Source organism: Eschrichtius robustus, chromosome 20 (assembly GCF_028021215.1).
Source record: "Eschrichtius robustus isolate mEscRob2 chromosome 20, mEscRob2.pri, whole genome shotgun sequence".
NCBI lineage: Eukaryota > Metazoa > Chordata > Mammalia > Artiodactyla > Eschrichtiidae > Eschrichtius > Eschrichtius robustus.
The window spans coordinates 6,805,224-6,816,512 of NC_090843.1; the positions used below are offsets into that span (position 1 = coordinate 6,805,224).

General features: G+C 58.5%; 1 protein-coding gene across 4 annotated transcripts in view; it reads left to right on the forward strand.

Moving 5' to 3' along the window:
- RAB37 (RAB37, member RAS oncogene family) overlaps window positions 1-10,899 on the forward strand; it is a 71,407-nt gene extending 60,508 nt beyond the window's left edge. Inside the window, exons 1-9 of one of the 4 annotated variants that reach the window (XM_068530331.1) lie at window positions 2,014-2,025; window positions 5,451-5,561; window positions 6,552-6,593; window positions 7,109-7,175; window positions 7,279-7,331; window positions 8,270-8,335; window positions 8,909-8,965; window positions 9,049-9,125; window positions 9,321-10,899. In XM_068530331.1, coding sequence (XP_068386432.1) covers window positions 2,014-2,025; window positions 5,451-5,561; window positions 6,552-6,593; window positions 7,109-7,175; window positions 7,279-7,331; window positions 8,270-8,335; window positions 8,909-8,965; window positions 9,049-9,125; window positions 9,321-9,426 — 591 coding nt within the window. In that variant the 3' untranslated portion in view covers window positions 9,427-10,899. Of the gene's footprint in view, window positions 1-2,013; window positions 2,026-2,622; window positions 2,716-5,450; window positions 5,562-6,551; window positions 6,594-7,108; window positions 7,176-7,278; window positions 7,332-8,269; window positions 8,336-8,908; window positions 8,966-9,048; window positions 9,126-9,320 lie in introns of those variants that run through there. The other 3 variants (XM_068530329.1, XM_068530332.1, XM_068530330.1) reach the window with 3 other exon arrangements.
- Window positions 10,900-11,289: the final 390 nt, after the last annotated feature.

Below are 11,289 nucleotides of genomic sequence, written 5' to 3' on the forward strand. Positions count from 1 at the left end.
GTGTGTGTGTGAGTTGCGTGCATGACGTAAGGTGTCTATTTATGGTGTGCTGTGAGCTGTGTGTGTCTGTGTGGGGTGTGAGGTGTGGGTGGGGTGACGTGTGCCTGGTGTGAGTGCCTGGGGAGATGCAGGCTGCCCCGGCGCGTACACAACACTGAAGAGGCTGTCGGGAGGCCTGGACCTCCCAGGGGTTGTGCTCTCCAGGACACCCGTCTAAAGAGCCCCCCGTCCCTGAGTGGGCTGTGCTCCCTCCCTTTGGGGCAAAACCTGCCTCTCCTGCACCCCCAATTCTGAACACCCCTGACCCCCTCTCGCTTCTGCCTCACTGGCCGCTGCCCTTGAACGCCCCGCCTGACGCTGCAGCGTCCCACAGGACAGTGTGTAACACTCTGCATACAACCCAGCCAGGCCCCAGACCCAGCGGGCCACACAGGCATGGCCCAGAAGAGGGCAGCCGGGCCTCCCCCAGTGCCACCGGCCCACTCGGACTCCGGTGCAGCGTACAGCAAGACAGTGTTTGTATTTCTCCACTACTCCTGGGGCGTTCACACTGATGGGCAACCGTCTCCATCCCAAACCTGTGTGCCACAGGACAAAGAGGGTCTTGGTGGAGCCAACACAAACCACAGCCAGAGGCCAGAAATCAAGGCATCGGCAGGGCCACACTCCCACTGAAGGCTCAATGGGAGGGTCCTTCCTTGCCTCTTCCAGCTTCTGGTGGCTCCCGGAAATCCTTGGCGTTCCTTGGCTTGTAGCTGCAACACTCCCACCTCTGCCTCTGTCTCCACGTGGCATTTTCTCCCTGTGTGTCCCTTCGTATAGGGACACCAGTCGTATTGGATTAAGGGCCCACCCTACTCTCCATGACCTCATCTTAAATAATTACATCCGCAATGACCCTACTTCCAAATAAGGTCACATTCTGAGTTACTGGGGTTTAGGACTTCAGCATCTCTTTGGGGAGCGGGGGGACCATAATGCAACCCGTATCAGCCTGGTCGGCAGTGGAAGGCCAGGGAGGACCAGGCCAGGTCCCCTCTCTCCTTCCTCCTTGGTCATTACACACTTGCGCTGAAACCCTCTCCCCTGCAGGGTTCCTGGATGAGCCCTCAGGAGCCCGGAGCCCAGGACATTGAATGCACTGGGGCATTGTGTGCAGCCAGAGCCTCTGGCACCCAAACAGCAGGCAAGAACGCACGCCTGCAGGGTTGTGTAGAGCTGCTCCTCGCCCAGGTATGGCTCCCCGTTTGAGTCCCTCCCTGTGTGCAGATGAGGTTATGGCACAGCACTTCCGGCAAACAGCTCCAGCCGATGCCAAAAGTCACGTGGTAGGAGGCGGGTGGACACACAGTCCCCTCGGGCCCTATGGTCACCCATAAGCCATGCCTGCCCCTTGCCCCTCCCCCCAACATGTAGGTAAAGAGGTGCAGGGCCCCTGCCTCTCCTCACACCCATCACACAGTTCCTTTGTAACGCACCCACCCTGTTCTGCCGGAACCTGACCTCACTTATATAAGATGTTGGGACAGCGTAATTGAATGGTTAGCCCAGTCCAGGGCCCCTGAACTCCGCTATGGACAACCCCGGACGTACTCTCACCCTCTGTCACCAGGAGCTGCAGGGTTCCTTGGATGTCCTGGAGACTCTGCTCAAAATGATTCACCACAGGGACTTCCCTGGCGATCCAGTGGTTAAGACTCTGCGCTTCCATTGTTGGGGCCGTAGGTTCGATCCCTAGTCGGGGAACTAAGATCCCACGTGCCAGCACGGTGGGGCAAAAAAAAAAAAGATTCAGGACTTCATGAATTCTTTTGATACCAAACATTTAAGGCCTACTCGGTGCCGGGGGCCAGCCCTGCCTTCAGGAGCGCCTGGATTGGGAGGTGTGCAGGGAAGCCCACCTCGGAAGGCTTTGGGGGGTGGGGGGGGGCACATTCTGGGCGCAGCCCAACAGGTCAGGCGGAAATAGGAGGTGTCAAAGTCCAAGCACCGGCCCGGGGCCCCGAAGTGCAAATGTGCTGCAAGGTGAATATCCATCGCTCGGTAAACATAATTACATTCAGATGATGCCGAGCTGGGGTGTATTAGCAAAAGCGAAACTGCCTGAGAGCTGCGCTCGGAAGGCACGCCTCCTCGTGAGCCCCGCGCCGCGCTGCCCAGGGGCGTCTCCAGCCTCCCCGGCCCCCGGCCCCGGAGCCACCTGTTGCCCGCCTGCTGGATGGAGCCCGGGCGCCGCCTCTTGGCCACGCTGCGCAGTGGTAACCCGGGCGCGGGTCCGCGGGTCCCAGCGAGGCCAGACCTTCCCCTGAAGGTGGGAACCGAACCCCGGCAGCTGGCAACCTTGGGGACCGGTCCTAGGGCTGGATCTGGCCCACGCTCTCAGGCCAGCGTGGCTCAGGGGGGCCCTCCTGGCCCTCGGGAGCTGACCCTGCGGTCCTGCGCGCCCCCGCGGGACAGCCTGCTCCCCGCCAGTGTCTTTCAGGTGGCGGACGGGGGGAGGAGCCTGCCGGGGTCCGGGCCGGGGCGGTGGAGGGGAGAAGGGGTGGGTGGAGCCTAAGGCGAGGCGGTTCCTGCGCCGTCCCTCGCCCGCCGCCTGCCCCAGCTCACCTCTGGTCCAGGGACATGACGGGCACGCCTGGCGCCGCTGCCACCCGGAATGGCGAGGCCCCCGAGCGCTCCCCACCCTGCAGTCCGAGCTACGATCTTACGGGCAAGGTGGGTGGGCACTGCACCCAGCGCTGGGGACTCGGTGCCGGCTCTGGGGGTCACCCCTCCCCGCGCTCTTTGCCCTGAGACCCCGGCCCTCCCCGCCCAAGACCCTTTCTGGCTGCGTCTGCGTTGGACTCATCCCTTCCCCCCAGGCAGCCGGGTCTCCCAGAATAAGGAAGGAGGGTCGAGACAGAGCCCTGGGCCCATGCCAGCGTCCAGGGATCTGGGCTGGCTCCGTGGGAGAAGGGAGAGGAAGGTCGGAAGGAGCGAGTGCCTCCCCACCCAGAGGACCCCAACCCCATTTTCTTCTGCCACACTCCGGCCAATACGAGCCCCAGGAATCCCACGCTTCTAGGTAGGGTTTGAGCGCACAACCCTCCAGGGTACAGGCACCCGAAGCGCTGGGAAATAGGGCTGCCTGGCGACTCAGAAAGGACGCCCCCTGGCGGCGGGGGAACTTGCAGTTAATGCCCTTCTCCCAGTTTCCAGGCCTTAGGACTGAAGATCTTTAGGACCCCAGCTGCCCCCAGGTGCTACCCCTTCCCTTTCCACCCCTGCAATCACTGCCCACACCTTCTTCTGGGAGGATATTGCTAGCCAGAATGCAGACCCACGTGGGAATTGTTAGAACCTGAGAAAGATCTGGGGCGTTAGGCACAAGTCTCCCACCTGGGAGAGCTTAAGTCAGCTGTCTGGGGCTGGTTCCCTCTGCGGGTGGCCCTGAACGGAAGCAGGTGGGGCTGGTGGTGGACACTGGTCTGTCTGCCCTCCCTCCATGCCCTTGGAGCAGGCAGGTACCAGGAACTCTGAAAGAGGTGCTGAGAGAGCCCAGAGCCTCCACTCTTCCTCTGTAGGGTTGGGGATAGATTAGCGAAGGGGCCGCCCATCTCATGCTACCTGGCCTTGAAGGAGACCTGCCTCTTTCTGTGCCTTGGATTCCTCCTGCAACCCCCCTTGTTTCAGGGGAAGCTACTCTGCAAGTCACCCACCCAGAGCCGTTGCGATAAGCGTCCTCTGTGGGCTCCAGGCAGGAAGTCGGCCCCCAGTGTGTTCAAGGGAGGGGGAGCTGCTGAGGGCCAGCCCCCGGCCGCTGGGAACTGCCTGACCTCCTTGCCTGACAAGCCAGCTGGGTGTTTGCCTAGGAAGTGGCAAAGCTGGGCAGCTGTTTGTTTGGTGGACTTGCCTGGCTGGGTGGGTGGCATCATTTGCTCAAGGCAGCCGTCGTCTGTAAAGTACACAGGTGCTTGCCCTCCCTCCCTCTCTCCCTCCTTCCCCATCGGGTACTGCGACCCAGGAGCCAGGGGGCAATGCAGGCTCCAGAGGGCTCCTTAGCCCCCAGCCTGCCCTCTGTCCCCTGGGCCAAGCGGCATCTGTGGAGAGTTGGCCTCTGGCCCCCACCAGCCTTCGTGCCCGAGGCCTGCCTAGGAGACTGAGTCCAGGATGGTCTGGGAAGAGCCTGGTGGGAGCTCCTTGGGGAGGATTAGAGGGGATGGGGCCACAGGCAGGCAGCACCCACCCCGGGCCACTCTTCTGGAGTCAGGTGGTTCATGCCAACATTGTTGACCCTAGACATTAACAGAGTCTAGAAAGGCCTCAAAGAAATTATCCCTCTTTCCTTCTAACCACTGTGGAAACTGCCACAGAAAGGTTAAGAAATCTTCCCGAAGTCCCCCAGTAACCCATGTACAAGCCAGGACCCCAGCCTTCATACACCTTTGGCTCAGCCCCCCACCTCTCCACCAAAGTTAGCTAATCCCATACCCCATGCCCACAGCAGGAAAGCCCTTGGGCTCCATTGTCAAGGTCAGAGCCTCAAAAATAACTCAAACCTAGTCCCTGCTCAGCCCATTAAGTATCGACTCGGCCTGTTGGGAAAGTTCCAGCATTAGGTCTAGACCCCTGTTCTCCAAGATTGAGGAGTGACTGGACAGAGGGGTCCCCTCCCCCACCCATGGTCCCCAGAGAAGATGAGCTGAGACTGGCCAGACAGGAAAGGGACAGACATACACCCCCACCCCACTCCCTCCTGCTCCTCCACCTACAGTGACCCAGGGATGCCAATTTTCCGCCATTTGTCCCACGTGGGAGGTTTCTGCGGAAAGAACTTCAGACTAAATGTCTCTCCGCTTCAGTATACATTTCAACCTTCCCTAATTCATGCAACGCTTTTATAAACATAAAATGTCATTAGGAACTTCCAAATAAATGTAACCAAAAATAAAACACCCGAACAAAAGTAAGTTTAGAATATGCCTTTGCCAATGACGGAGCCGTGCCCCCATCAGATTCTGATACACTCCCTTGGGTGGGAATCCCTGTCTGAGGTATTAACACTTCTCTTTCTGGCACCATAGCCCCGCCCACGTGTGCACACATGCGTGGAATACACACAGAGAGGGAAGGGATCCTAGCACGGTGCAGCGGGCGGCAAATGTGGCCAGAGTCGAGACCACATGAATGTGGTTGTTCTCTGGGGCCACAGAGCACGTTTGGGGTTCCTGTTAGTGCTAAGGTGGCAACTCAGGCTTCCAGGAAACCAGATGAGGACAGGAGGGTCAGAGGGAGAGCCTGAGAGGCAGCCGAAGCCAGGGAGCGTGGAGAGGAGAGGCAGGGTGAAGGCAGTAGCAGGCTTTTCCAGAAGCAGGTGCCCTCGGGGCAGTCGGCACCCTTCCCTGGCTCTCCCTGGAAGCCCAGAAACTCGCCCCAGCTCCCCATTAACTGCCTCTGCCCCCATCTCCTAGGTGATGCTTCTGGGAGACTCAGGCGTCGGCAAAACCTGTTTCCTGATCCAATTCAAAGATGGGGCCTTCCTGTCCGGGACCTTCATAGCCACTGTCGGCATAGACTTCAGGGTGAGGTGGCTGCAGGCTCCTCCTCCCAGCAGCGAGCCAGGGGCTATGGCTCAGGCACGGGGGCGGTCCTCTCCTCACCTGCGCTGGCTTCTCAGGACTGCTGTGGCTCACCCTAGGGCACAGGGTGCTCCCCTAGGGACCCCAGACGTGGCCAGCTTAGAGGAGTCTGGGCTTGGGGAGGCTCCTGGCTTCCCTACAGGATGAGAAATGAGAGACTGAGTCTTAAAATCCTGCCTCCAGCTGGGCAGATATATCCCACAGGGCGAGCTGGGCCCCCCTGGCAAGACCTGAGGTCAGCCAGTCTTTCTGGAGTCCCGGGGAGCACAGCACCGCACTGGGTCGAGGAGCTGGGCTGGCCCTGTGGGGAGAGAGCAGCTTGCCAGCATCCCTCCCTCTCACCTCGATGAACCCATCTTTACAAATCGGCATCCCGGATGCCGAGGGCTCTGAGCACTGCACATGCACAGGGGCCAGGAGAGTGAGGGTCTAACCCTGGCAGGGGTGCTCTCGAAGGCCAGGTGCCTCCCGCCCAGTGCGAGGGGAAGCTTCACTGAGGCGAACTAGTGGACAGCCAGGGGAAAGACGGCCCTGCAGATCCAGCCTCTGTGGTCCCCGAGATGCTGGTGGGCGTCTCATCTCTAAGAGCTTGGAGGCTGGGCTCCGCCTGTGCGCCTTGCTGAGCCCGGGCCGGGGCGAGAGGAGGGGTGCGGTCAGGCAGGTTCTCAGGCTCTCCCTGCCTTGGCGTGTTGTGAGAAGGGCGGACGGAGTCCCCAGAAGAGAGGACTCCAAAGTAGGGGTACCTGGGGACAGAGTCCCACTGCCCTGATGGGGCGATCTGGCTGGAGACGTCTCCAGGGCTCACCGGGCCCCCGTGGCCCTGGGGGGCAACCAGACAGGATGTTTGCTGTTCTGTAGGATTCAGCAGAAGGCAGAAACCAAGACTCCCCTGCCCTCCACGCCCACCTCTCCCTCTGCCCTTTTCTCTTTCAGAACAAGGTGGTGACCGTGGATGGTATGAGGGTGAAGCTGCAGGTGAGACCAGCGGCTGGGAGGGCTGGGGTGTGGGCGAGAGGATGGGGGAGCCTGCCCAAGCTTTGCACCCAACCACAGGAGGCCTGCGGCCCTGCGCTCAGCCTGGGCTAACTTCCTGTGGGGCCAGGAGAGGAAACGGCTTTTGTTTGTTTGATGTCTGCAGAAAAACCGTTCCCAGGCACCCTCTCTTCTGTCAAAGGCAGCAGCTCTGAGTGCCTTCAGACAAGCTTAGGCTCGCTCCAAATCCTCCCCAGTTTCCCAGGCCTCATCTGCTCTAGGAGGTTGGACGCCTCTAATCCCTGGGCTGGGCAAGAGGCAACAGCACCGAACGAGCTTGAGAACTCATTAACTACCACCATCCGGGACATCGGGACATCGTCAGATGTTCACAAGCCCATGAGAAACTAAAGAAGGAAACATCTCACCTCCCCACCCATCTCTCGTACCACAACATGGCTTTCCTCTGCCCGGTACAGTCCCTGCCCCCTTCTGACCATTTGTCCGTCCCTTCCTAGATCTGGGACACCGCAGGGCAGGAGCGGTTCCGCAGTGTCACCCACGCTTATTACCGAGATGCCCAGGGTAGGTCCCTCACGTGCTCCACCTCCACCCGCCCCCCCAGCCCACTTGTAACACCCACCCTTCTGCCGCAAGTTCCCCGTGTGACCTCTCTCTCCCCCTCCAGCCTTGCTCCTGCTGTATGACATCACCAACAAATCTTCCTTCGACAACATCCGGGTAGGTCCTCCCCACCCACCACTCATGAGCAGGCAGGGCAGGGCCTGTGCAGGCCAGGGCTGCTTCCTGCTTTGTGAGAATGGGTGGAGCATGGAATACTGCTGCCTCGTTAAAAACACCCGAGCTGTGACTCAGAAGTAATAAACTACTCCTGGGTAGTTGATCGGCGTGTGGGCATAAAGGCCAAGCAGGCTGTGTGCCACCTGCTTATCCCTGACTGTGATTCATGGAGCATTTCATGACAAAATGTTCAGAAAGTGCCCAGCTCCACCCTGGACAATTACCCACAGAGACCAAGGGGAGAGCCCAAGCAGAAAAGTCTACCCATACATCCACCCCAACTTTCCAGAAGGTGACTCAGGCAGATGCAGTGAGTGGCTCTGTCCTCACAAGCAAACTATTAACTAGTTGAGACAGTAATTCAACAAATACAGACACTGACCCTGTGCACAGCACGGTGAAGATTTCACATGCTCCCTGACCTCAAGGGGTTGACAAGCAAACTGGGGGAACAAGACATACAGATATAAAACTGCCTATAAACTGGATGGACTCCATGGCACTCCTACCGCCACCTCCAACCCCATGCTCATGGCAGACATCACTAATCAATCACAGTAGTTTTGATCACTGAGCCCTTATGGGGCCTTAGAATCCTCAACAGTGCACCCGAGGAGACTGCTGGTGACTACCGGCTGATTTGTGAGATAAAGCCTCTGTCACCTCTGTCTTTCACAGAACTGAGAGCTACGCTGCAAGGGGTTTAGAGATACTCAGGACTAGAGAGGCCCAAACAAAGATGTAGATGAGAGAACGCACAGGGCATTATGATCGGTGTTCAGGGGCAGTGAGTAATCCAGGATAATCCACAGGGCAGAAGAAGGAAAGGCAAGAGGGAGGAGGGGAGTGGCTGGGGCTCAGCGCACCCTCTCCCACAGGCCTGGCTCACTGAGATTCACGAGTACGCCCAGAGAGGTGTGTTGATCATGCTCCTAGGCAACAAGGTGAGTGGCTCCAGGGCAGGGTCAGCCCACCCTCCTCCCACTGCCACAAGAGTATTAGCCGGACGTCCTTCCAGCAAAGCACTCTTTACAGCCTCCAGTTCAGGAGTCAGACCTATCTGGAGGCTTCAGCCCATCATATCTGCCCTCCTAAAGCTTTGGAAACGGCCCCCTGCAGGGAGAGGTCAAGCTGCTTCCTGAGAGATCCAGGGATGACCAGCTGCTCAGCCCCTGTTAGATCCTAGGCACTAGATACACGGACTAAGAGCTAAGTGTGGAAAGGGTTCACCTCAAATACTGTCAGCCCTTCGAGGCTGGTCACCACCCCCTTGCCAAGCAGAGTTACCCACCTGCCTGAGTTGGGGTGAGATTCCCCCTGCTGGGAGCTGGGTAAGAACTTGAAGAAGGCAGAAGCCCTGGCCCCAGGTGGATCATACCACCCGCAGTCCCGCAGGCTACCAGCAGAGGGCGGGCAGTGCCTGCTCCCAGGGCAGAAAGCTGGGCCAGCGGGGCAGGAGAGGGGCCAGCTGGGGTCTAAGGCTTCCTTCCCCAGAGTGACCCACCTGGGCTTGACAGGCGGATGTGAGCAGTGAAAGGGTGATCCGTTCAGAGGACGGAGAGATGCTGGCCAGGGTAAGTGACTGCCTGGGGGGAGGGGGGAGGGGTGGGGGCAGCCGGAGACCGGCCACTGAGGGAGGATAATGTCACCCTGGCAGGAGTACGGAGTTCCCTTCATGGAGACCAGCGCCAAGACGGGCATGAACGTGGAGCTAGCCTTTCTGGCCATTGCCAAGTGAGCGCTGGGCCGGGAAGGGAACGTGCAGGGCAGGGTGGCACCATCTGGGAATTCAGTAGGGCCTGGTCCTTGGCCCAGTCCCCGGGCCTAACTATATTCTGCATTTGGAGGCCCTCTGGCCCCGGGCCGTGGGAGTGGGAGAAGGCTCAGCTCCTCACTGCCTGCCCAGCCCATTTCTTCTTCCTCTTCAAGGGAGCTGAAATACAGAGCCGGCCGGCAGGCTGATGAACCCAGCTTCCAGATCCGAGACTATGTGGAATCCCAGAAGAAGCGGCCCAGCTGCTGCTCTTTCTTGTGAATCCCAAGGGGCTGCGAGGACGTTCCAGAGACGCACAAGGACACAGCCTTCTCCCTCAGACCTGGTTTATTCTAAGTGGCTGAGCCAACGAGGAGAGAGTTGGGGGACCCAGTGCACAGCCCCTCCGTACTCCTGCCCCTATTCTAGCTCCTGTAGCTTCCCTGCACCCCCGGAGGAGGGTAAAATACTTTATATTTCATTTTAATGATACCTAATCTAATCAAAAGGGCACCAGAAAGCGGAGGAAGGGAGCTGGCGCCCCTTTTGCCTTCTACTGCTAGGACTCAGGGGCCTGGGCCTCCCTCCTAACCACGACGAGGGTGACATTGCTTCAGCTCAGCACCAGGGGGCACTGATGCACTTCTGGGGTATGAGGCAGGTAGTGACCCCATTCCCACCCTTCAGCTGGCAAGAGGCTGAGCAGACCCAGCCCTTCATTTCCTCCGGCTCCCCAGAGAACAATCTTCCCCAATAAGACAGGGCCCTTGTGCCGGGAGCTAGACCAAAGCCTCGGGAAGATAAGAGATGTGGAGATTGGGCAGGGACCCAGTTCCCTGGGGCGAGGTGGGGAGAGGAGTAACAGAGATTAGGTCTGTCTGTTTGGCTACCTCTGGCCTTACTAGCCCCTCTCTGGGAGGTGTACCCCATTTCCCCCAGCCCACAAGCACATTAGGGCACCTGGAAACATCTGGTTCCTATTCGCTGGACCTCAGATCCCAGGGGACCCCCTCCTCCCTGAATCCCTGGCCTTATCTTTCTACCTTTCTGCCTGTGTCCCCAGACACCTACAGTTACTGATAGGGAAAGGTTATTCTTCTGTCCCAATCCTTTGGCAGGTATGCAGCCCACGGGCTACTTCTTCAAGCAGCTGTAGTGCTTCCACTGGATAAAGAGCCAGATAAAAAGAAAGCCCTGACTCCTGGAGTAGGTGGGAGGTAGAAGTGAGCAAACCTCACCCCATTGTGTAACCCCTAAACCCAGGTGCCATCTCCTCCCTGATCAGCCACATCCTTTTCTTCTCAGACGGACATTAGGGCCCAAACTGCTTTATCTCCCTCTGTACTGAGCCTGGTTAGGGAGTGAGAGGTTATCCATTTCTGGGAAAATCAACGCATTGTATGCAAAACAAGGTCATGTGGGTGGGGAGACGGGCAGCAAGGAGTTTACATGGGGCCAAGGTCACATGTCTCCCAAAGCCCTGACCCCAACAATGGGAAGAGGGCAGGAGACGCGAAGATTATGACCTAGAGGCACCTTTACTCCAGCTCTGTTCACCAGGGGTGGGGAGATGGGTGAGAAAGGTATGCACTGTACATTTCTGAGGCTGCTGCATTTGCTTTCAAGGCAGAAATCTTGTTGCCAGAGCAGAGTCAGCAGCTTCAACTCAGGCCGATAAGGAAGGTCTCCAGGCTTCTCCCAGGCAGAGCAGGGAGGAGCCTGACCTTGCCGGGTTCTTCTGGGGCCCAAGGCAGGTCGCAGGCAATCCAATCACATGGGCTGCTCTGGGCCTCTAGCATTTGTGTTTTTCAGAAGTAAATGGCAGTATTTTGGAAAGTACACCCTGTCCATTGCTTCTTTGAGGTGCACATGATGCGGGGGTGGGGGGGGGGGGTGCGGGGGCGGATCACGTTGAAAGGATTGTTGTTGCTTGTCACTGATTGCCAAAATCATTTGATCCTCATCCTTCAATGTCCCCAACTGGTCACCTCACCCCTAACAGACTGCCCCCAGCCTCTGTGACCCGCCTCTCATCTGAAAGTGGGAGCTGAAAGCAGGTTTATCTTACGGTCCTAATCATTTTTCCTTCTCTATTGAAAAAAGCCAGGGCTCCTTTTCCTATGGGCTGTACCCAGAGATTGGTTA